This window comes from Motacilla alba, chromosome 1A, assembly GCF_015832195.1.
Source record: "Motacilla alba alba isolate MOTALB_02 chromosome 1A, Motacilla_alba_V1.0_pri, whole genome shotgun sequence".
Classification (NCBI taxonomy): domain Eukaryota; kingdom Metazoa; phylum Chordata; class Aves; order Passeriformes; family Motacillidae; genus Motacilla; species Motacilla alba.
In genome coordinates this window covers 295,211-317,426 of record NC_052031.1, presented here as the reverse complement: position 1 = coordinate 317,426, position 22,216 = coordinate 295,211, and the positions used below count along the sequence as shown (strand labels likewise).

Sequence of the window (22,216 nt, the reverse complement as noted above, 5' to 3'; positions counted from 1 at the left end):
CCCGATCCCAATGCCTATCCAATCCTCGATCCCGACCGTGATCCCGGTCCCAAACCTCGACCCTGACCGTGATCCCATCCCGGTCCCACCCAACCCTCAATCCCAACCGTGATCCTGATCCCTATCCTGGTCCCCATCCAAACCTCGAGCTCCACTGTGATCCCGATCCTGGTCCCTATCCAACCCTCGATCTGCGTCCCGATCCCGGTGCCATCCGGTCCTCAGTCCCGATCCCGGTCCCCACCCAATCCTCAGTCCGGACCCGAACCCTGATCCTGACCCTGATCCCGGTCCCCATCCAAACCCCGGTCCCGGTCCCGGTCCCGCCCGTGTCCTCGGCCCCGCCCCTCACCCAACTCCTCAGTCCTGATCCCGACCCTGATCCCGACCCCGATCCCGGTCCCGGTCCCGGTCCCGGTCCAAACCCCGCTCCGGGCCCCTCTCCCGCCCCTCACCGTCCCCTCCTCGCCCCACGGCCGCCGCCGCCATTTTCGTCCTTCCCGCGCTCCGTGACGCGCGGCGCGCGCCGATAGCGTCAGGGCGCGGTGACGTCATCGCCGCGCGCCGCCGGGCCCGGGCCGCCATGGCCGCCGTGGCGGAGCTGGCGCGGCCGCGGGCGCTGTTCCTGGCCGGGCTGGCCGCCGTCTACATCGCCGCCTTCGGCTCCCTCTACGTACAGATCCCCGGTACCGCGGCGGGCACTGCCGGGCGGGGACCAGGGGGAACCAAGTGGGGCCAGGGGAACCACAGGGACAGGGATGGGAGTGGGAACCGGGGAGAACCGGGACAGGAACGGGAGTAGGGCTGGGAGTGGGGCCGGGGAACCGGGACAGGGACGGAGGAACCGGGACAGGGACGGGGATGGGAGAACCGGGAGCCAGGGTACGGGATAGGAATGGGAATAGGTCCAGGGGAACCGGGATAGGGCCGGGAGAACTGGGGCAGAGCCGGGGGAGCCGGGACAGGGCCGGGAGTGGGGCCCGGGGAACAGGGATGGGGCAGAAGGGAGACGGAGGAGCCGGGACGGGTCCGGGATCGGGGTCGGTGGCGCCGGGGACGCGGCCGGCGGAGTTGAAAGCGGGGCCGGTGGGGCCGGGACGGGCCCGGGAGGGAGCTGGGGCCGCGGCCGGTGGAGCCGAGAGCGGGACCGGAGAAGCCGGGAGGGGACCGGCGGCGCGGGCACGGAGCCGGGGCGGGGACCGGGCCGATCGCTCCGTGTCCCCGTTATCCCGTTCCCTCCTCCCGCCGCCTCCATCTCCCGTTCCCCTCCCTCGTTTCCCCCTTCCCGGGAGCCCCGGCGGGCCCGGGGCGGCTCCGGTGCCCCCCGGCAGCCGCCCCCCGTCCCTTCCGCGTGGCTGCGGCAGCTCCGGCCCGCACCGGGGCTCTCCCCGGTTTATGCCGGGCTTTTCCCGGGAATGCCGGGTTTATGCTGAGGTGGTTTTTTGGGGGTTTTTTTGGGTGGGTTTTTTTTTTTTTGGGGTTTTTTGGGGTTTTTTTTTTTTTTTTCCCGGGAATGCGTTTTTGTTGGGGTTTTTTGTTTTGGTTTTTTGGGTTTTTTTGGGTTTTAGGGTTTTTTTGTTTGGGTTTTTTTTGGTTTGGGTTTTTTTGTGGGTTTTTTGGGGGTTTTTTGGGGGTTTTAGTTTGTTTGTCGGGTTTTTTTGGGGGGAGTTTGGTTTTGTTTTTTTGGTTTTTTTTTCCCCGGTAATACCGGGTTATTTTCCCCGGGAATGTCGGGTTTATGCTTTATTGGGGTTTGTTTGCTTGGGTTTTTTGGGGTGTTTTTTTGGTGTTTTTGTTTGTTTGGTTGGGGTTTTTGGGTTGGTTTTTTTGTTTTGTTTTTGGTTTTGGGTTTTTTTTTTGTTTTGTTTTGGTTGGTTGGTTGCTTTATTGTTTGGGGGTTTTCTGGCTTTTTTTTGTTTTGTTTTGTTTTTTTTTTTTTTCCCCGGGAATGCCGGGTGTTTTTCCCCGGGAGTGCCGGAGTTCTCCGGGCAGTGTGTGTTTTCTCCCGGCCATGCTGTGTTGATGCCGGGTTTTTTCCCGGGGATGTCGTGGAAAGTTTTTCCCCAGGAATGCTGGGGTTCTCCGGGGAATGGCGGGGGTTTTTTCCCCGGAATGGGGGGTTTTTCCCGGGAATGTGGGATTTATGCCGTGTTTTTCCTGGGAATGCGGGATTTATGCCCGGGTTTTTCCCGGGAATGCGTGGGATTTCTGCCGGCTGTCTCCCGGGAATCCCGGGTCGATCGCTGCCGTGTCCCGGGGTTCCCGGGCTGACGGCGGCCGTGTCCCGGGATTCCCGGGCTGACGGCGGGGTTTTCCCGGGAATCCCGGGCTGATGGCGGCCGTGTCCCGGGGGTCCCGGGCTGATCGCTGCCGTTCCACGGGGGTCCCGGGCTGATCGCTGCCGTGTCCCGGGATCCCGGGCTGACGGCGGCGGTCTCCCGGGGCGCAGGGCTGTACGGCCGCGAGGGGCTGCTGCCGGCGCGGCGGGTGCTGCGGCTGAGCGGGAAGGGGCTCTGGGAGCAGCTCCGCGATGTCCCCACGCTGCTGTGGCTGGGGCCGCGCCTGGGGCTGGACACGGAGCAGGGCATGGAGCTGCTGTGCCTGCTGGGGATGCTGGCCGCCCTCGGGGCGCTGCTCTGCGACCGCCTGCGCGACTGCCTGGTGTTCGCCCTGCTCAGGATGTTCTACCTGTCGCTCTACCAGGTGCGGGGACAGCAGGGGACAGCGGGGACAGCGGGTGTGGGCTCGTCCCGCCAGCTCCCGGCGTGCTCGGGGCGCTGGGCGAGGCACGGTGATGGAATCAGGGAGTGATGGGGTGGGAACAGGCCCTGAATCCCACCCCATGCCAGCCCCCACGGGCGGGGACACCTCCCGCTGCCCTGGGGTGCTCCAGGGCCACCCAGCCTGGACAGGGACTGCAGGGACAGCACCCAGGGAATGGCTGCCAGTGCCAGAGGGCAGCCATGGATGGGATCTTGGCCATGAGGAATTCCTGGCTGGGCTGGAATTGCCAGAGCAGCTGGGGCTGCCCCTGCATCCCTGGCAGTGCCCCAGGCCAGGCTGGACACTGGGGCTGCAGCAGCCTGGGACACTGGCAGGTGGCCCTGCCATGGCAGGGTGGCACTGCAGGGGCTCTGGGGTCCCTGCCCACCCCAAACCGTGCCAGGATTCCCTGGATCCTCGCTGGTGTTGGAGCTCCAATGGGTCAGAGCCGGGTGTGGAGGAGGAGGAGGTTTCACTTCCCTCTGAAATGAGGGAATTAGAGAAGAATGAATGATCCGTGTGAGGCCATCCCTCCTGGCATTGCTGTCACCTCCCAGGGGTGGCTGTCACCTCCCACTGCTCCCATGGCAGGGGGTCTCTCCCCGTGGGGAAGGGTCTGGGGGTGTCAGACCCCCGGCTGATCCCCACCCCGCTCCCTCCCCGCAGGTGGGACAGGTGTTCCTGTACTTCCAGTGGTGAGTCGGGCTCTCCTCACCTTTGGGGGCTTTTGGGGGGCTCAGGGCTGGGGAGCCATCCTGGGACCCCAGGGTGGGGGTTCATTGGGGTGGGGGGCACTGAGGGTCCTGGGGAGTGGGATGGGGGGCACAGTGGGGTTGGGGGGCTCTGGGGACTGGGACAGGGGATGTGGGGGGCTCTGGGGTCTGGGGCAGAGGGCACAGTGGGGTTGGGGGGCTCTGGGACTGGGACAGAGGGCAGAGGGAACAGTGGGGTGGGGGGCTCCCCAGGACTCGGGTGGGGGGCAAGGGGCTCTGGGGACCAGGACAAGGGGCTGCCCAGGGGACACAGTGGGGCAGGGGGCTCTGGGGACTGGGTTTGGGGACACGGGGGGCTCTGGGGATGGGGCAGGGGACATGGGGGGCTCTGGGGATGGGGCAGGGGACACGAGGGGCTCTGGGGACTGGGGTGGAGGGCACAGTGGAATGAGGGACTCTGGAGACCAGGGCAGGTGGCACTGGTGGCTCTGGGGACAAGGACAGGAGCTGTGCGGGACTTTTTGGGGACTGGGGCACAGCAGGGTGGGGGGCTCTGGGGACCGGAGCACGTCAGGACGGGGGGGCTCGGCAGGACGGGACCCCCACCCCATGAGCGAGCGGGGTGTGCCCGTGTCCCCAGCCCCACACAGAGGGCACGGCCATGTCCCCAGCCCCACACAGAGGGCGTGGCCGTATCCCCAGCTCCACGAGCAGGGTGCGGCCGTGTCCCCAGCCCCACATGCAGGGTGCGGCCGTGTCCCCAGCCCCACACAGAGGGCACGGCCGTGTCCCCAGCCCCATGTGCAGGAGGTGGCCGTGTCCCCAGCCCCACATAGAGGGCACGGCCGTGTCCCCAGCCCCACATCCAGGGCGTGGCCGTGTCCCCAGCCCCACATAGAGGGCACGGCCGTGTCCCCAGCCCCATGAGCAGGGCACAGCCGTGTCCCCAGCCCCAGGTGCAGGGCACAGCTGTGTTCCCAGCCCCACATACAGGGTGTGCCCCTGCCCCCAGCCCCACGTGCAGGGTATGGCCTCATCCCCAGCCCCACATCCAGGGCGTGGCCCCCAGCCCCATGAGCAGGGCACGGCCGTGTCCCCGGCCCCCTGCGGGGTGCAAGGTGGGGGTCTCAGCTCTGTCCCCCCGTCCCCAGGGACAGCCTGCTGCTGGAGGCCGGGTTCCTGGCCGTGCTGGTGGCCCCCCTGCGCCTGCTGCGCCGCGGGTCCCCGGCCTGGAGGCCCCACGACGCCGTCACCTTCTGGGCCGTGCGCTGGCTCCTGTTCCGCCTCATGTTCGCCTCGGGCGTGGTGAAGCTCACCAGCCGCTGCCCCACCTGGTGGGGGCTCACAGGTGAGGGGGGCTCAGCTCCTGGGGGGCTCACAGGTGCTCAGGGGGCGCTCACAGGTGAGGGGGGATCAGCTCACAGGTGAGGGGCGCTCACAGGTGAGGGGTGCTCAGCTCCTGGGGGGCTCACAGGTGAGGGGGGATCAGCTCCTGGGGGGCTCACAGGTGAGGGGGGCTCAGCTCCTGGGGGTAATCCTCCCATTTTTGGGGTCATGAGACTCATGAGCTGCTGCCCCACATGGGGGGCTCACAGGTGAGGGCTGCAGCTTTGGGGGTTCAGGTATTGGTGAGGAGTACAGGTTTGGGGGCTCAGGTGTTGGGGGCTCACAGGTGAGGGCTTCAGCTTTGGGGGGCTCACAGATGAGGGCTGCAGCTCTGGGGGTTCAGGTGTTGGGGGCTCACAGGTGAGGGCTTCAGCTTTGGGGGGCTCACAGGTGAGGGCTGCAGCTCTGGGGGTTCAGGTGTTGGGGGGCTCACAGGTGAGGGCTGCAGCTCTTGGGGGCTCACAGGTGAGGGCTGCAGCTTTGGGGGTTCAGGTATTGGGGGGCTCACAGGTGAGGGTTGCAGATTTGGGGGTGCAGGTGTTGGGGGCTCACAGGTGAGGGCTGCAGCTCTGGGGGTTCAGGTATTGGGGGGCTCTCAGGTGAGTGGTGCAGCTCTGGGGGTGCAGGTGTTGGTGAGGGCTGCAGCTCTGGGGGTTCAGGTGTTGGGGGGCTCACAGGTGAGGGGTGCAGCTTTGGGGGTGCAGGTGTTGGGGGCTCACAGGTGAGGGGTGCAGCTCTGGGGGTTGAGGCACTAGCCTGGAATTGCAATGGATTGTTGGGAAGTAGGTCATGGAAAGGCCCCCAGCCCCCCCAGTTCTGCGGCACTGTTTATTTTGGGTTTTCCTGCAAGGAAGCTTTTCCCTGTTTAGCTCTGGTTCTGTTCCCCAATGGGCAAAATCTGCATTAGCCCGGAATCCCAGAGAATTTTTGGGAAGTAGTAGATTATGGAAAGCCCCTCTGAAACACCCTGTGTGCCCCAGCCCCAAGGTACCACTGAAATTCTGGATTCCAGTTCTGTAATTCCCAGGGTTGCTTGTACTCTGCAATGGGAAAAACTGGCATGAACCCCGAATTAGGTTCAGTTTTTAATAAATAGATTATGGAAAGCCCCCCCTGGACACCCCCCCGTGTCCCCCAACCCCGAGCAACCCCTGAATTTGGAAACATTTTTTGCACTGGGAAGCTTTTCCCTGTTTTATATTGGTTGCACTCTGCAGTGGGGAAAATCAGCATTTACCCAGAACTGGGGTGAATTTTTGGGAAGCAGATTATGGAAAGCCCCCCCTGTGCCCCCCCCTGAGGTGTGCCCGGGGACACTTTAGCCCAGCAACCCAGAACTGCAGGTTATGGAAAGCCCCCCCTGTGTCCCCCAACCCCAGGGTACCCCTTAATTTGGGAACATTTTTTGCACTGGGAAGCTTTTCCCTGATTAGCACTGGAAAAACTGGCATGATCCCTGAATGAGGTTCAATTTTTAATAAATAGATTATGGAAAGCCCCCACTGTGCCCCCCAGCCCTGAGCCACCCCTTAATTTGGGAACATTTTTGCACCAGGAAGCTTTTCCCTGATTAGCTCTAGTTGTACTCTGTAGTGGAGAAGTTCAGCCCAGGACTGGGGTGAATTTTTGGGAAGCAGATTATGGAAAGCCCCCTGTGTCCCCCAGCCCCCAGGCACTCCTTAATTTGAAAATTTCTCACTTTTGCCCCAAGAAGCTTTAGCATTTTGCAGTGGGTAAATCAGCATTTCCCCAGAACTGGGGTGAATTTTTGGGAAGCAGATTATGGAAAGCCCCCTGTGCCCCTCAGCCCTGAGCCACCCCTTAATTTGGGACCATTTTTGCCCGGGGACACTCTAGCATGGCTCCACTCGGGGTGAATCAGCATTCCCCAGCACGGGGCTGGGTTCCTCTGTGTCTGTGCCCCCCGCAGCCCTGACCTACCACTACGAGAGCCAGTGCATCCCCACGCCGGGCGCCTGGCTGGCGCACCAGCTGCCCGTGTGGCTCCAGAAGCTCAGCGTGGTGGCCACCTACGTCATCGAGGTGGCCGTGCCCGTGCTCTTCTTCGCGCCCCTGCGCCGCCTGCGCCTCTTCGCCTTCTACTGCCAGGTGGGCAGGGGGCTCCCGTGGGGGGGCAGGGGGCTGATGGTGGGGCTAGGGGGGCAGGGGGCTGCTGCTGGGGTGGGCAGGGGGCTGCTGCTGGGGGGGCAGGGGGCTCCCATGGGGGTGGGCAGGGGGCTCCCACTGGGGCGGGCAGGGGGCTGCTGCTGGGGGGGCAGGGGGCTCCCATGGGGGTGGGCAGGGGGCTGCTGCTGGGCAGGGGGCTCCCTGGACAGGGGGCTGCTGCTGGGGTGGGCAGGGGGCTCCCATGGGGGTGGGCAGGGGTCTGCCGCTGGGGGGACAGGGGTCTCCTGCTGGGGTGGGCAGGGGGCTCCCACGGGGACGGGGAGGGGGCTGCTGCTGGGGGGGAAGGGGGCTGCTGTGGGGGTGGGCAGGGGGCTGCTGTGGGGGCGGGCAGGGGGCTCCCACTGGGGCAGGCAGGGGTCTCCCATGGGGGTGGGCAGGGGCTGCTCCTGCTGGGGGTGGGCAGGGGGCTGTCCTGGGGGCGGGCAGGGGACTCCTGTGGGGGTGGGCAGGGGGCTGCCACTGGGGGGATAGGGGGCTCCTTCTGGGGTGGGCAGGGGTCTGCCACTGGGGGGGCAGGGGTCTGCCACTGGGGGGGGCAGGGGTCTCCCACTGGGGGGGGCAGGGGTCTGCCGCTGGGGGGACAGGGGGCTCCCACTGGGGGGGGCAGGGGGCTCCTGTGGGGAGGCAGGAGGCTGCCACTGGGGGGACAGGGGGCTCCCGCTGGGGGGACAGGGGGCTCCCATGGGGGCGGGCAGGGGGCTCCTTCTGGGGTGGGCAGGGGGCTGCCATGGGGGTGGGCAGGGGACTGCTGCTGGGCTGGGCAGGGGGCTCCCTCTGGGGGGGCACGCTGCCCTTCGGGGGGTGCTGCCGGGCTGTGGGGTGGGCAGTTTGGGGGTTGCTGGTGGGGGTTTTTGGGGGGGATGTTGGTGAGCGTGGGGGGTTCAGTGCTGGCATACTCACATTGTGTTGCGAGGTTGGATTAGGAGGAAGATAAAGGAGGTTTGAAATTGTAAAAGGGTATCAGGAAAAAATTGTTAACAGGAACTAGTAGAAGGAGTAATAAGAGTTATAATGAATTTCTGGAATATTTTTGTTCTCTTTAGAGCTTTTTTTTTCTTACTGGCAATGTAAAGAAACAAAACTTAAAACTTTGGTTAGATTACTATTTTTAGAATAGTTTATTTTTTCACCTTACATAGCGAGAGAAGTGGTTTTTGTTAATGGTGCCCAGTGTCCTGTGGCCCTCAGTGCTGTGACACCCCCAGGCCAATGGCCATCCCATGCTGTGACCCCCGTGTGCCCTGTGTCACACCAGGGGGACCCCAGGGGGCCTCTCTGTGACCCCCCCCTTGTGCCAGGGGGGCTCAGGGGGCTGGGCTTGGCTCCTTGCTCTGTGGGCACTGGGACATGTTCTGTGCCCTCTGTCCCCAGCCCTGTGACCCCCACCCCGTGCCCCCATTGTGCTTGGGGTGTCCCCATGGGCACTGGGACATGTCCTGAGCCATCTGTCCCCAGCCCTCTGTCCCCCAGCCCTGTGAGGTCCCACTTTGTGCTTGGGGTGTCCCCGTGGGCACTGGGACATGTCCTGTGCCCACTGTCCCCAGCCCTGTGACCCCCCCCGTGCCCCCATTGTGCTTGGGGTGTCCCCATGGGCACTGGGACATGTCCTGGGCCATCTGTCCCCAGCCCTGTGACCCCCCCCCATGCCCCCTATTGTGCTTGGTGTGTCCCCGTGGGCACTGGGACATGTTCTGTGCCCTCTGTCCCCAGCCCTGTGACCCCCACTTTGTGCTTGGGGTGTCCCCATGGGGTCCCCCCAGGGCTGGGCTTGGCCGGTCCCCGCGGGCACCGGGAGCTGGGGTGGCCCCACTGGAGGTGCTGCTCGGGCTGTGTCCTGTGTCCCCCCCTGGCCCCGTGACGCCCCCAACCCCGCCCTGTCCCCCCCAGGTCCTGCTGCAGGTGCTCATCATCCTCACGGGCAACTACAACTTCTTCAACGCGCTGACCATCGTGCTGGCCTTCTCCCTGCTGGACGAGGAGCACGTGGGGCGCTGGCTGGGCCGGCCCCGCCGGAGGCACGGCAACGGTGAGACCCCCCGAGCCCACACGGGGCTGGGGACCCTGCCCGGGGCACACGGGAGCTGCCACACTCACCCCAGGGCAGGGGCACAGGGGGGACCCCAGGGTGCGGGCACAGCTGTGGAATCAGGGAGTGACGGGGTGGGAACGGGCCCTGAATCCCACCCCATGCCAGCCCCCATGGGTGGGGACACCTCCCGCTGTCCTGGGGTGCTCCAGGGCCACCCAGCCTGGACAAGGCCTGCAGGGACAGCACCCAGGGAATGGCTGCCAGTGCCAGAGGGCAGCCATGGATGGGATCTTGGCCATGAGGAATTCCTGGCTGGGCTGGAATTGCCAGAGCAGCTGGGGCTGCCCCTGCATCCCTGGCAGTGCCCCAGGCCAGGCTGGACACTGGGGCTGGAGCAGCCTGGGACACTGGCAGGTGGCCCTGCCATGGCAGGGTGGCACTGCAGGGGCTCTGAGGTCCCTGCCCACTCCAAACCATGCCAGGATTCCCTGGATCCTCGCTGGTGTTGGAGCTCCAATGGGTCAGAGCTGGGTGTGGGGGAGGAGGAGGAGGAGGTTTCACTTCCCTCCAAAATCAGGGAATTAAGGAAGGATAAATGATCTGTGTGCGGCCATCCCTCCTGGCATTGCTGTCACCTCCCAGGGGTGGCTGTCACCCTTCCTGTCTCCCAGTGAGGCTCTGCTGCTCTGGGCCTTTCCGTGCTCCTTCCCTTCCTGCCACGCTGGAAGCAGCGGGACCCCAGCATCCCTGCTTTGGGGGTCCCTCCCGGGCTGCCCAGGGGACAGGTGACCACAGGCAGGGCCCTGTGCCCCTGGGTGACCCCAGGGCTGTGAGGGGGGTCCCCGGCAGGCTCTGAGCCCCTCCCTGCCCCAGGCTGGCCCCCCAGCCTGGGCTCGGTGCTGGGCACGCTGCTGGAGCTCGGCACCTACGGGCTGCTGCTGTGCTGGACCGTGCGCTGCTTCGGCCTGCAGCTCGACTGGGACCGGAGACTGCTGGACTCCAAAGTGGGTACGTGCCAGGGGCACTGCCCTGCGCCCCTCCCCGCGGGCACCCCGGGCTGCCCTGACCCCGGGCTGGCCCTGACACTGACCCACGGCTGGCCCTGACCCACGGCTGGCCCTGACCCATGGCTGCCCTGATCCCGGGCTATCCCTGACACTGACCCACGGCTGGCCCTGACCCACGGCCAGCCCTGACCCACAGCTGTCCCTGTCCCACGGCTGGCCCTGACCCACAGCTGTCCCTGACCCCCGGCTGGCCTGACCCCAGGCTGCCCTGACCCACAGCTGGCCCTGACACTGACCCACGACTGTCCCTGACCCACGGCTGTCCCTGACCCATGGCTGTCCCTGAACCCCGGCTGTCCCTGTCCCTGACCTACGGCTGTCCCTCCCCACAGCCTTCACCTACCACGAGTTCACCACGTGGCTGCGCACGGTGACGCTGCCGCTCGTGGGGGTGGCCTTCCTGTCCCTGTCCTGGGAGATCCTCGTGGCCATGTACCGGTGGGTGTGGGGGACACCGGGGTGCCCCCGGGGGCGTGGGGGACACTGGGGTGCCCCCAGGGGTGTAGGGGAGCACCAGGGTGTCTCTAGGGGAGTGGGGGGACAATGGGGTGCCCCCAGGGATGTGGGAGACACCGGGGTGCCCCCAGGGGCGTGGGAGACACCGGGGTACCCCCAGGGGTGTGGGGGACATCAGGGTGTCTCCAGGGGTGTGGGTGAAACTGGGGTGCCCCCAGGAGCGTGGGGGACACTGGGGTGCCCCCAGGGCTGTAGGGGACACCAGGATGACCCCAGGGGTGTGGGGGAGCACCAGAGTGTCCCTAAGGGCATGGGGGACATCAGAGTGTCTCCAGGGGTGTGGGTGACACTGGGGTGCCCCCGGGGGCGTGGGGGACACTGGGGTGACACCCTGGGTGCTGGGGAGGGGTGACCCCCTCTGGGATTTGAGCAGTCAGGCGCAGCATGGAGGGGTTTTAACCCCCCCTAACTGGGGGGGCTGAGGCTCTTTGCCCCCATAACCCCCCCTTTGTGCCCCCCAGCTGTGCGTGCGTCCGGGGATGCTTCTGGAAGCTCTGGGCCACCCTGCAGTGGGCCATCATGGCCACGGCCACCGTGGGCCTGTTCGCCGTTAGCCTGGTGAGGCCTGGGGGCCGCGGGGCTCTCGGGGACCCCCAAACCCCCCCAGGCTGTGACAGAGCCCCCCTGCCCCCCAGGTGCCCTTCACCTACATCGAGCACGAGTCCAACGGGAAGCTGTGGCCCGGGATCCACCGCATGTTCGGGGCCGTGGAGCGCTTCCAGGTGGTCAATTCCTACGGGCTCTTCCGCAGGATGACCGGCGTGGGCGGCCGGCCCGAGGTCATCCTGGAGGGCAGCTACGACGGGCACAGCTGGACGGTGAGGCTGGGCACGGCTGGACGGGGAGGCTGGGATGGGCACAGCTGGGCACAGCTGGACAGTGGGGCTGGGCTGGGCACGGCTGGACGGGGAGGCTGGGCTGGGCACAGCTGGACACAGCTGGACAGTGGGGCTGGGCTGGGCACAGCTGGATGGGGAGTCAGGGATGTGCACAGGAATGGGCACAGCTGGACGGGGAGTCTGGGGATGGGCACAGCTGGACAGTGTCTGGGCTGGGCATGGCTGGGCACAGCTGGACAGTGAGTCTGGGCTGGGCACAGGAATGGGCACAGCTGGACACAGGGTCTGGGCTGGGCACAGCTGGACACAGAGTCTGGGCTGGGCACAGCTGGATGGGGGACTCTGGGCTGGGCACAGCTGGACACAGAGTCTGGGCTGGGCACAGCTGGATGGGGGACTCTGGGCTTGGCACAGCTGGGCACTGAGCAATGGGCACAGCTGGACAGTGAGTCTGGGCTGGGCATGGCTGGGCACAGCTGGACAGTGAGTCTGGGCTGGGCACAGCTGGATGGGGACTCTGGGCAATGGGCACAGCTGGGCACTGAGCCAAGGGTGGGGACACGGGGTCGGGGTTGGGAAGGGGGTCTGAGCACCTGCCAGGGCCGAGGGGCAGCAGAGGGCAGGAGCAGGGAATGCTGCAGTGGGTCTGGTTGGAATCATGGCGGTTGTGGAGTCCAGCCATCCCCAGCACTGCCAAGGCCGCCTCTGCCCCTGTCCCCAAGTGCCACATCCACACAGCTTTGGAATCTCCCCGGGGGTTGGGGACTCCAACCTGTGCCAGGCCTGGAGAGCCCTTTCCAGGAGGAATTTTCCCAGTATCCAACCTCAACCTCCCCTGGTGCCACTCGAGGCCGTTTCCTCTCATCCTGTCCCTTGCTGGGATTAGAGCCACCCTGGCTCCTTCTCCTGGGGCTGAGGTGACCCCGGGCAGGACCATACCCTTGGTTGGATCAGGTTCTGGACATGTCGTGCCCAGAATCCCGGGATTTTGGGATGGCAATGTCCTTTTCCTGGGGCTGAGGTGACCCCGGGCAGGACCAGGCCCTTGGTTGGATCAGGTTCTGGACGTGTCGTGCCCCAGAATCCCAGGATTTTGGGTGGGGATATCCCTTTTCTGGGGCTGAGGTGACCATGAGCAGAACCATGCCCTTGGTTGGATTGGTTTCTGGATGTGTCATGCCCCAGAGTCCCGGGATTTGGGATGGCAATTTTCCTGGGGCTGAGGTGACTCCAGGCACTGGGTGGGGTTGTGTCTTTGAGGTGTCCTGCCCCGGAATCCCAGGGTTTTTGGTGGGAATATCCCTTTCCGAGGTGTGCCCAGCCACTGGGTGGGATTGTGTCCTTGAGGTGACTCCAGGCACCGGGTGGGATCGTGCTCCGGAGGTGACTCCAGGCGCTGGTGGGATCGTGTTCTGGAGGTGTCCTGCCCCAGAATCCCGGGGTTTCGGATGGGAATGTCCTTTTCCTGGGGCTGAGGTGACTCCAGGCACCGGGAGGGATCGTGCTCCAGAGGTGACTCCAGGCACCGGGTGGGATTGTGCTCCGGAGGTGACTCCAGGCACTGGGTGGGATCGTGCTCCGGAGGTGACTCCAGGCACGGGGTGGGATGGGTTCCCGAGGTGTGCCGTGTCCCCGTGGCCGCGGCAGCCGTGTCCCATCCCGCAGGAGATCGAGTTCATGTACAAGCCCGGGAACGTGAGCGTGGCCCCGGCCGTGGTGGCCCCGCACCAGCCCCGCCTGGACTGGCAGCTCTGGTTCGCCGCCCTCGGGCCCCACCAGGGCAGCCCCTGGTTCAGCGCCCTGGTGCTGCGCCTGCTGCAGGGACAGCCCGACGGTCAGCCTCGGGGACAGGGGACACGGGGGGCTGGGGACAGGGGACACAGGGGGCTGGGGACACGGGACATTGGGGCTGGGGACAGGGGACATAGGACATGGGGGCTGGGGACAGGGGACACGGCAGGGGGCTCTGGGGACAGGGGACATGGGGGCTGGGGACACAGGGACACAGGACACGGGGGCTGGGGACAAGAGACACAAGGGCTGGGTCCTCTGGGGCCAGGGGACACAGGGGGCTGGGGACAAGGGACACAGGGGCTGGGTCCTCTGGGGCCAGGGGACACAGAGGGCTGGGGGCTCTGGGGAGAGGGGACACGGGGGGCTGGGGGCTCTGGGGACAAGAGACACTGGGGGCTGGGGGCTCTGGGGACAGGGGACATTGGGGTCTGGGGACACAGGAGACTGGGGACAGGGGACACGGGGAGCTGAGGACTCTGGGGACAGGGGACACAGCGGGCTGGGGGCTCTGGGACACAGGACATGGTGGAACCTCCCCAGCATCGGAGCCACCATGGTTTTGGGGTGTCCCTGTTTGGGTTTGGTGTGTTCCTGGATGGATTTGGGGTGTCCCCGTGTGTGTTTGGCTGTCCCTGTTTTGGTTTGGGGTGTCCCTGACTGTGTTTAGGGTGTCCCCGGGTATGTTAGGGGTATCCCCGGGTGTGTTTTGGGTCCCTGTTTAGGTTTGGGGTGTTCCTGGCGGAGTTGGGGCTGTCCCCGGATGTGTTTGGGGTGTCCCTGACTGTATTAGGGGTGTCCCCGGGTGTGTTTGGGGTGTATTTGGGCTGTCCCCGGGTGTATTCAGGCTGTCCCTGGGTGTGTTTGGGCTGTCCCCGGCTGTGTTTGGGCTGTGTTCGGGCTGTCCCCGGTGTGTTCGGGCTGTCCCCGCCGTGCCGGGCTGTCCCCAGCTGTGACCCCTGTCCCGCAGTGATCCGCCTGGTGCAGACGGACGAGTCCCGGTACCCGTTCCACGGCCGCCCGCCCACCTTCCTGCGGGCCCAGCTCTACAAGTACTGGTTCACGGCCCCCGGCGAGGGCAGGTGAGCGGGGAGGGGCCCCTGCAGCCCCCAGCCCGGCCTCGGGGGGCTTTGGGGTGACCCGAGCCCCCTGTGTCCCCAGCCCGGGCTCGGCACCGTGGTGGCGGCGGCAGCACGTGCAGGAGTTCTTCCCGGCCGTGTCCCTGGGACACCCCACGCTGGAGTCCCTGCTCAGCCAGCACGGCCTCAAGGTGGGCACGGGGTGGCCCCTCCCTGGGCCCTGAGACCCTCCCTGGCTCCTGACCCCCGTCCTTCAACACCCCTGAGCCCCCTGACATGACCCTGACCCCCCTTCCCTTGCCTCAGCCCTCTCCCTGACCCTATTCCATTGCTCGTGACCCTCTCTTCCTTCACCTTGATCCCCTTCCCGAGCCCTTGAACCCCCCCGAGCCCCCTTCCCTCTCCCCTCACCCACATTCTTGGCTCCCTGACCCTCTTCCCCCACCCTAACCCCCTTTTCCAGCCCCCGATCCCCCCTTCCCTCACCCCTGACCCTCTTCCCTCCCTCTCCCTGTCCCCTGACCCCATTCCCACACCGGGATCCCCATTTTCAACCCCTGGCCCTTTACCCTCACTCCCAATCCCTTCCCCCCCTGACCCCGTTTGCCCCCAGGACAATTCCCCCAGACCCCATTTCCCCAGGACAAGCCCCCTGACCCCTTTTCCCCAGGACAAGCCCCCCTGACCCTGTTCCCCCAGGACAAGCCCCCTGACCCCTTTTCCCCTGTCCCCCCAGGACAAGCCCCCTGTGCGCCGCCGGGCTGAGGCGGCGCTGCCGCGGCTGCTGGCCGCCGTGCGCCGCCTGTGCCAGCCCTTCTCGGGGCCCGTCCTGCTCTGGTCCCTCTACCTGGTGGCGGCCACCGCGGGGCTGCTGCGCGCCCTGGCCCGGCGGGCCCGGGGGGGGACGCCCCCCGCTCGCCACAAAGCGCCCCGCGAGCGCAACGGGGCGCAACGGGGCGCCGAGGGGGCGCGGGGCGCGGACGGGGCCCGGCCCGAGGGCCGCCACGGCAACAAGAGGAAGAAGTGACCCCCGCGGCCCCCCCAGAATCGGGGGGCAGGGAGGGAGCCCCCGGCCGGGGGGGCAGCGCTTGTTGGAGCCCAGCCCAGGGGTGCCCGTGTGCCAGTGCCTTCAGCACGGTGTGGCCACGCGGGGTGGGGACGCGCCCAGGGCCTGGGGACCCCTTGGGGACACCTCCCCAGTGTCCAGGCGCTCCTGGGGACCTCTCCCTGCTACCTGGGGACCCCTCCCTGGGGTTCGGGGGCTGCTTGGGGACATGTCCCAGTGTCGGGGGACCCCTCCCCAGTGCCCAGGGACCCCTCGGGGACCCCTCCAGGCCCCACGGTGGGGGGGCTCAGCACAGGTCAGGGGCTCAGAGCGGGTGGGGGCTCTGTGCCCGCGGGCTGGAGCAGTTTGGGCAGTGCCAGCCCCCTGGTTACCCTGCCCAGCCCCTCAGGTCACTTTGGGGTCCCCCCCAGCACTTTGGGGTGCTCCCCCCAGCGGGCTCTGCCCACCCCACGGTTCCCCCCTGCCCGGCTCAGCCCGAGCCCAGAGGTTTCCTATAATTTTCTAATTAAAGCCTTTGACATTCCAGCCCCGCAGCTCTCCTGGGTTTGGGGGGCCCTGCCCGTGGGGGGCAGCGTCACCCCCTCAAGGGGGGCCTGGCACGGGGGGTGCAGCAGGAGCAGGTTTATTGTAGAGCCCCAGGGCGGGGCCCGGGGGTGCTGCAGGGAGCCCGGCAGGGTTTGGGGTCCCGCAGGGTTTTGGGGGTCCCGCGGGGTTTGGGGTCCCGCAGGGTTTGGGGTCCCGCAGGGTTTGGGGTCACCAGCCGAGTTTGGGGGTGCCAGCAGAGTTTGGGGGGTGCCGACAGAGTTTGGGGAGTCTCGGCAGGGTTCAAGGGTCCTGCAGGGTTTGGGCAGCACCAGCAGGGTTTGGGGTCCCGGGGGGTTTGGGGTCACCAGACGGGTTTGGGGTCTCCAGCAGGGTTTGGGGTCCCGCAGGGTTTGGGGTCCCGCAGGGTTTGGGGTCTCCCGCAGGGTTTGGGGTCCAGCAGGGTTTGGGGTCCCACAGAGTTTTGGGGGTCCCATCAGGGTTTGGGGATCCCGCAGGGTTTGGGGTCCCACAGGGTTTGGGGTCCCGGCAGGGTTTTGGGGTCCAGCAGGGTTTGGGGTCACCAGCAGGGTTTGGGGTCCAGCAGGGTTTGGGGTCCCGGCAGGGTTTTGGGGTCCCGCAGGGTTTGGGGTCACCAGCAGGGTTTGGGGTCTCCAGGGTTTGGGGTCCCGCAGGGTTTTGGGGGTCCCAGCAGGGTTCGGGGTCACCAGCAGAGCTGCCCCGGGCAGTATTTGTCGATCAGGCCCTGGTAGTAGGCGCGCAGCTGCTGCACGTCGGGCAGCTCCTCCTGCTTGGTGTACAGGTCGAACTTGCTGCGGGGCAGACGGGGGGTCAGGGCGGGGGGCTGCAGCCCCCCAAAGCCGCGGGGGGCGCGGCCGAGCCCCCGGCCCCCCCGGGCGCGCACTTGAGCTCGCGGAGCCAGGGCAGCATGCGGCGATCCTCCTCCGAGCACAGGTGCCCGTAGTCGCCGTGGGCGTGCCAGGGGTAGAAGGAGTGGAAGCGAACCATGTAGAAGGCCTGGGGTGGGGGGGACGCGGGTTTAGGGTGCGCCCCCCGCACCCCCAAACCTCCCGGGGGTCCCCGAGCCCTCCCCGGGCTGAGCTCACCTCCTTGGGCAGGGCGAAGTTGTTGAACTTCATCACTTGGTACATGTACTCTGAAAAGGGGGGGGCGTGGGGAGGGGCTGGACCCCCACCGGGGGGAGGACCCCGAGAGGTGCAGGGCCCCCCCAGAGTCACAGAGCCCCCCCAGGAGCTGCAGCCCCCCCAAGGAGCAGCCCCTGCCCCACGCCGAGGGCTGCAGTCCGTGCACAGGGGGCAGTGGGGAGGGGGTCAGTGCAGCCCCGGGGGGCACCAGGGCCCCGTTTGGGGTGGGGGGGCCGCCCTGCCCCCAGGAGAGACCCCCCCAGCGCCCCAAACTCACCATCGTGGCCCCAGGACATGAGGACGTTGTCCAGGCCGCAGCCGGGCTGGTACATCCCGTACTCGGTGCTGCGGATGGGGCGGGGGCTGAGGGGCCGGGACCCCCCCCCGCAGCCCGGCCGGGCCGGGGGTGCACCCCCCGCCCCCCAAACCCCCCGGGGGTCGGCCTCACCTGTACCGGGGGTCTTTGGTGTCGGGGTTCTCGTGGAAGGTGGAGTCCCTGTAGACCACCGACTTCTGCACCTTGCAGCCCACCGGGAAGGTGTCCCCGACCACGGCCCACTGCCGGGGGGCACGGGGGGGTCACAGCACCTCCCGAGGGTCCCCCGGCCGCGGGGGGAACCCCCCGAACCCCTTCCCCGGCGTGCCGCTCACCTGGGGCTCCCCGAACAGCGCCAGCACCTTGCCCAGGTCGTGCAGGAGCCCCACGAGGTGGAACCAGTCTGGGGGCGAGCGGGGCCGTGTCAGCCGCGGGGCCGCGCTCCCGGCGGGGCGCAGCGCGGGCGGCGGCCCCACCTTTGTCGGGGTGCGCCCGGCGGATCCCCTCGGCCGTCTGGAAGGCGTGGAAGGAGTTGGGGAAATCCACGTCGGGGTCCGACTCGTCCACGAGCTGGTCCAGCAGCTCCAGCGCCTCCATCACGCTCATCCTCCGCAGCGAGCACGAGCCGTACTGGGCGCTCTGGGGACGCGCGGGGACACGCGGTGACAGCGCCATCCGCGCCCCGCCACCCTCCCCGCGGCTGGGGGCGCGGGGTCGGTGCCCCCCAGACGGGCTGGGGTGGGGCAGGGGGCTGGGTGCGGGGGGAGGGCTGGGACACCCCCGCTGTGGTGACACCGGGGGACACCGGGGGACACGGGGTGGCCCGGGGCGGTTCGCACCTTCCTGCGGACGAACTCCACGGTCTGGTGGGTGTGCATGAGCCGGTAGGTGTTGTACACGCGGTCGATCAGCTTCCCCTCCTGCGGGGCGGCACCGGGGGCTGGGGGCGCTCCGGGGGTCCCCCCGTGTCCCCCCAGAGCCGCAGACCCCCGCGGCTGCTCCCGGCGGGGCTCCCTGCGCGGCTGCGGGGACAACCGGACCCCCGGACCCGCCCGCTCTGGGACCCCCGCCCACCCCGGGACCCCCACTCACGGCGTAGTTGCGGAGCTCGCTCTTGGCCCTGCCGGGTTTGGGCTCCTCGGAGCACTCGGGGCCCTGCGGGGACGGGGGCTCAGGGGACAGGGACTGGGGACAGCGACCCGAGTGGCTCAGGGGTCCCATCCTGCCCCCAGCCGGGCACTGCGGGAAGGGGATAGGGGACAGGGGACAGGGACAGGGGACAGGGACTCGAGTGGCTCAGGGGTCCCATCCTGCCGCCAACCTGGGCACTGCCGGACAGGAAGAGGGGACAGAGACTGGAGTGGCTCAGGGGACAGGGGACAGGGACCCGAGTGGCTCAGGGGTCCCATCCTGCCCCCAGCCGGGCACTGCGGGAAGGGGATAGGGGACAGGGGACAGGGACAGGGGACAGGGACTCGAGTGGCTCAAGGGTCCCATCCTCCCCCCACCCGGGCACTGCGGGATGGGGACAGGGGACAGGGAACAGGGACCGGAGTGGCTCAGGGGTCCCATCCTGCCCCCAGCCGGGCGCTGCGGCACGGGGACAGGGACAGAGGGGATTGGGGTCCCGTCCTGCTCCTCTGACCCAGGCACTGCGGGACGGGGACGCGAGGCTGGGGACAAGGGGACACCGGCACCAAGGAGAGGCCTGGTCGCGTGGGATCACACCGTCACAGGGGGTCACAGTGTCGCACAATGTCACACTTTGTCACACGGTGTCACACACTATCTATCTATCGCCGTGTCACACGGTGTCACATGGTGTCACAGATCACCACACGCTGTCACCTCCGGGCACAGAGGGACCTGGTGGTGCCGTCCCCAATCCCTGGGGGGGGTCCAGCCCCGGCTGTCCCCGGGTGGGGACAGTGTGAGGGTCCCTGCTCAGCCCCACGCGTGCTGTGGGACACCCCCCGGGCTGGCCCTGTCCCCCCAGCCCCGCTCAGGGTGGGGAGCAGCTCCCGGGGGCCTCGGGACCCCCCACCCGCAGGGATCCCCCAGGCGGGACCCTTTGGGGCAGGGGGCACCCCCAGCAGGGACAGCATCGCCGAGGGGTCTCCTCTGCCCCCGGGGTTGGGGTGGCCCTGGTGTGTCTGCCCCCCAGGTGTGTGTGTGTCCCCCCAGGTGTGTGTGTCCCCCAGGTGTGTGTGTCCCCCCAGGTGTGTGTGTCCCCCAGGTGTGTGTGTCCCCAGGTGTGTCTGCCCCCCCCCCCAGGTGTATCTGCCCCCCCAGGTGTATCTGCCCCCCCAGGTGTGTGTGTCCCCCCAGGTGTGTGTGTGTCCCCAGGTGTGTTTGTCCCCCCAGGTGTGTCTGCCCCCCAGGTGTGTGTCCCCCCCAGGTGTGTGTGTCCCCCCAGGTGTGCGTGTCCCCCCAGGTGTGCCTGTCCCCCAGGTGTGTGTGTGTCCCCCCAGGTGTGCCTGTCCCCCCAGGTGTGTCTGTCCCCCCAGGTGTGCCTGTCCCCCAGGTGTGCCTGTCCCCCAGGTGTGCCTGCCGCCCCCGCTGGAGCCCCGAGCCCCCCTCCCTCGCTCACCTCCTGCAGGCTGCTCATGCTGGGTCTGGGGGCTCCGGGGCTGCGGGGTGGCAGCTGCGCCCCCGCTTTTATGGCGGGGGGTGGCGCGGGGGGCCCGCCCGGCCCCGCGGGGACAATCGGTGACCAGTTAACCCGCCCCGGTTAATGTTTGACCCCGCGCCCGCCTGGGGGGCTGCGGCTCCCGGAGGGGGCTGGGGGACCCCTGGGCCGGCCCCGAGCTGGGGACCCCCGGGCCGGGCACCCCCAGCGCCGGTGAGCCCGGGGGGGCGCGGAGTGACCCGCAGGGACACGGGGAGCGGCACCGGGGCACGGGGGCTGGGGACAGAGCGGGGACACCGGGCTGGCGCTGCCCCGGGGGAAGGGACGGGCATCGGCCCGGCTGGAGCGGCGCGATGGCACGGGTGCGACAGGACACGGGCCGGGCTGGCACGGGTGGGCACGGGCACGTGTGGGCACGGCCGGGACAGGCACGGACACGGCCGGACGTGGGCACGTGTGGGCACAGGCACGGACACACGTGTGTGTGTCCCCACTGTCCCCACGTCTGTCCCCGCAGCCCTGGGGACACAGCCCCCGCCTGTCACCTCCTGCCCCTGAGGGACTCAGTGCCTGTCCCTGGACACGGCCACCCCTTGCCACCCCCTGCCCCATCCCCATGGGATCACTGTGCCCCATCCCTGCCCCATCCCCATGGGATCACCATGCCCCATCCCTGCCCCATTTTCATGGGGACACTGTGCCCCATCCCTGTCCCATCCCCGTGGGCTCACCATGTCCCATCCCATGGAGTCACTGTCCCATCCCCATGGGATCACCATGCCCATCCATGGGATCACTGTGCCCCATCCCTGTCCCATCCCCGTGGGGCTCACCGTGTCTCATCCCTGTCCCATCCCCATGGGATCACCATGTCCCATCCCATGGGATCACCGTGTCCCATCCCTGTCCCATCCCCATGGGATCACCATGTCCCATCCCATGGGATCACCGTGTCCCATCCCTGTCCCATCCCCATGGGCTCACTGTGCCCATCCCATGGGGTCACTGTGCCCATCCCATGGGGTCACTGTCCCATCCCATGGGGTCACTGTCCCATCCCATGGGGTCACGGTGTCCCATCCCATGGGCTCACCACGCTCCGTCCCGGCTCCTGCTCACACGCTCTGTTTATTCCACGCAATCCAGGGTTCCCGGGAAGCAGCGACCTGGGCCAGGGTGGGTCGGGCACCCACCAGGCTCAGCGGGGGCACCCAGGGGAGGGGACAAAGGCCTGGGGACCTCCCGTGCCCCTCAGGAGCTCCACGGGGTGTGGGAAGTCCTGGGACGCCCATGGGGTGGACACAGCTCCCGGTGGCATCCATGGGATCCCATCCCGGAAGCTCCTGGGACACCCAGGGGACACCTCGAGGTATTACTGGGACATCCTGTCCTGAGACTGGGACACCCAGGGGACACCCCGGGGCAGCTCCATTTGTGTGGCACCCAGGGGACATCCTGTCCTGAGACTGGGACACCCAGGGGACACCCCGGGGCAGCTCCGTTGGTGTGGCACCCAGGGGACATCCTGTCCTGAGACTGGGACACCCAGGGGACACCCCGGGGCAGCTCCATTCGTGTGGCACCCAGGGGACAGCGTGTCCCAGAACCTGCTGGGACACCCAGGTGCTCTGGGGAATGGGGGCTGGGGAGCACCTAGAGGATTGGGGTGCTCTGGGAATGGGGTGCTCTGGGAATGAGGTGTTCCTGGGAATGGGAGTGTTCTGAGAATGGGGGTGTTCCTGGGAGTGGGGTGTTCCTGGGAATGGGGATGTTCTGGGAATGGGGTGTTCCTGGGAATGCAGGGGCTCTGGGAATAGGGTGTTCCTGGGAATGGGATGGGGGTGTTCCTGGGGATAGGGGTGTTTCCAGCAGTGGGGGTGCTCCTGGGAATGGGGGTGCTTTGGGGATGGCGGTGCTCTGGGAATGGGGTGTTCCTGGGAATGGGGGTGCTCTGGGAATGGGGGTGCTCTGGGAATGGGGTGTTTCTGGGAATGGGGGTGTCCCTGGGAATTGGGTGTTCCTGGGAATGGGACGGGGGTGTTCCCAGCAGTGGGGGTGCTTTGGGAATGGGGGTCTCTGGGAAGGCAGAGCCTCTGGGAATGGGGTGTTCCTGGGAATTGGGTGTTCCTGGGAATGGGGTGCTCCTG

At 67.4% G+C, this 22,216-nt stretch overlaps 2 protein-coding genes across 4 annotated transcripts; one reads left to right on the top strand and one right to left on the bottom strand.

Moving 5' to 3' along the window:
- The first annotated feature begins 467 nt into the window (after positions 1 to 467).
- Positions 468 to 15,961, top strand: LMF2 (lipase maturation factor 2). Of its 2 annotated transcripts, none has more exons than XM_038155368.1 (14): positions 468 to 686; positions 2,450 to 2,703; positions 3,430 to 3,458; positions 4,628 to 4,824; positions 6,793 to 6,971; positions 8,937 to 9,075; positions 9,952 to 10,086; positions 10,478 to 10,583; positions 11,123 to 11,219; positions 11,297 to 11,479; positions 13,166 to 13,334; positions 14,262 to 14,373; positions 14,453 to 14,561; positions 15,107 to 15,961. In XM_038155368.1, the coding sequence occupies exons 1-14, from the start codon at positions 584 to 586 to the stop codon at positions 15,395 to 15,397; spliced, it is 2,103 nt and encodes a 700-aa protein (XP_038011296.1). In that variant the 5' UTR covers positions 468 to 583; the 3' UTR covers positions 15,398 to 15,961. The 2 variants fall into 2 exon arrangements, with proteins under 2 accessions (XP_038011296.1, XP_038011295.1); XM_038155367.1 differs by having other exon boundaries at positions 9,928 to 10,086.
- A 372-nt stretch (positions 15,962 to 16,333) lies between these two features.
- On the bottom strand, positions 16,334 to 20,128 carry MIOX (myo-inositol oxygenase). 2 transcript variants are annotated; one of them, XM_038154363.1, is made up of 11 exons: positions 20,031 to 20,128; positions 18,533 to 18,595; positions 18,280 to 18,360; positions 17,917 to 18,079; positions 17,776 to 17,843; positions 17,573 to 17,682; positions 17,402 to 17,469; positions 17,086 to 17,135; positions 16,884 to 16,996; positions 16,646 to 16,791; positions 16,334 to 16,379 (listed from the first exon to the last, which is right to left on the bottom strand). In XM_038154363.1, exons 1-10 carry the CDS (start codon positions 20,046 to 20,048, stop codon positions 16,683 to 16,685), a joined length of 843 nt encoding a protein of 280 aa, XP_038010291.1. In that variant the 5' UTR covers positions 20,049 to 20,128; the 3' UTR covers positions 16,334 to 16,379; positions 16,646 to 16,682. The 2 variants fall into 2 exon arrangements, with proteins under 2 accessions (XP_038010291.1, XP_038010290.1); XM_038154362.1 differs by lacking the exon at positions 16,334 to 16,379 and having other exon boundaries at positions 16,598 to 16,791.
- Between the last annotated feature and the right edge of the window lie 2,088 nt (positions 20,129 to 22,216).

What these genes read in the sequence shown, in the direction of transcription:
- MIOX (XM_038154363.1), bottom strand. An exon ending in ACCAAAGACCCCCGGTACAG is followed by an intron (nt 17,470 to 17,572) that starts GTGAGGCCGACC and finishes CCCCATCCGCAG; the next exon opens with CACCGAGTACGGGATGTACC. An exon ending in CCCTGGCTCCGCGAGCTCAA is followed by an intron (nt 16,792 to 16,883) that starts GTGCGCGCCCGG and finishes TCTGCCCCGCAG; the next exon opens with CAAGTTCGACCTGTACACCA.
- LMF2 (XM_038155367.1), top strand. Translation starts at nt 584, where the DNA reads ATGGCCGCCGTGGCGGAGCTGGCGCGGCCGCGGGCGCTGTTCCTGGCC. An exon ending in CCTCTACGTACAGATCCCCG is followed by an intron (nt 687 to 2,449) that starts GTACCGCGGCGG and finishes CCCGGGGCGCAG; the next exon opens with GGCTGTACGGCCGCGAGGGG. An exon ending in TCTACCTGTCGCTCTACCAG is followed by an intron (nt 2,704 to 3,429) that starts GTGCGGGGACAG and finishes CCCTCCCCGCAG; the next exon opens with GTGGGACAGGTGTTCCTGTA.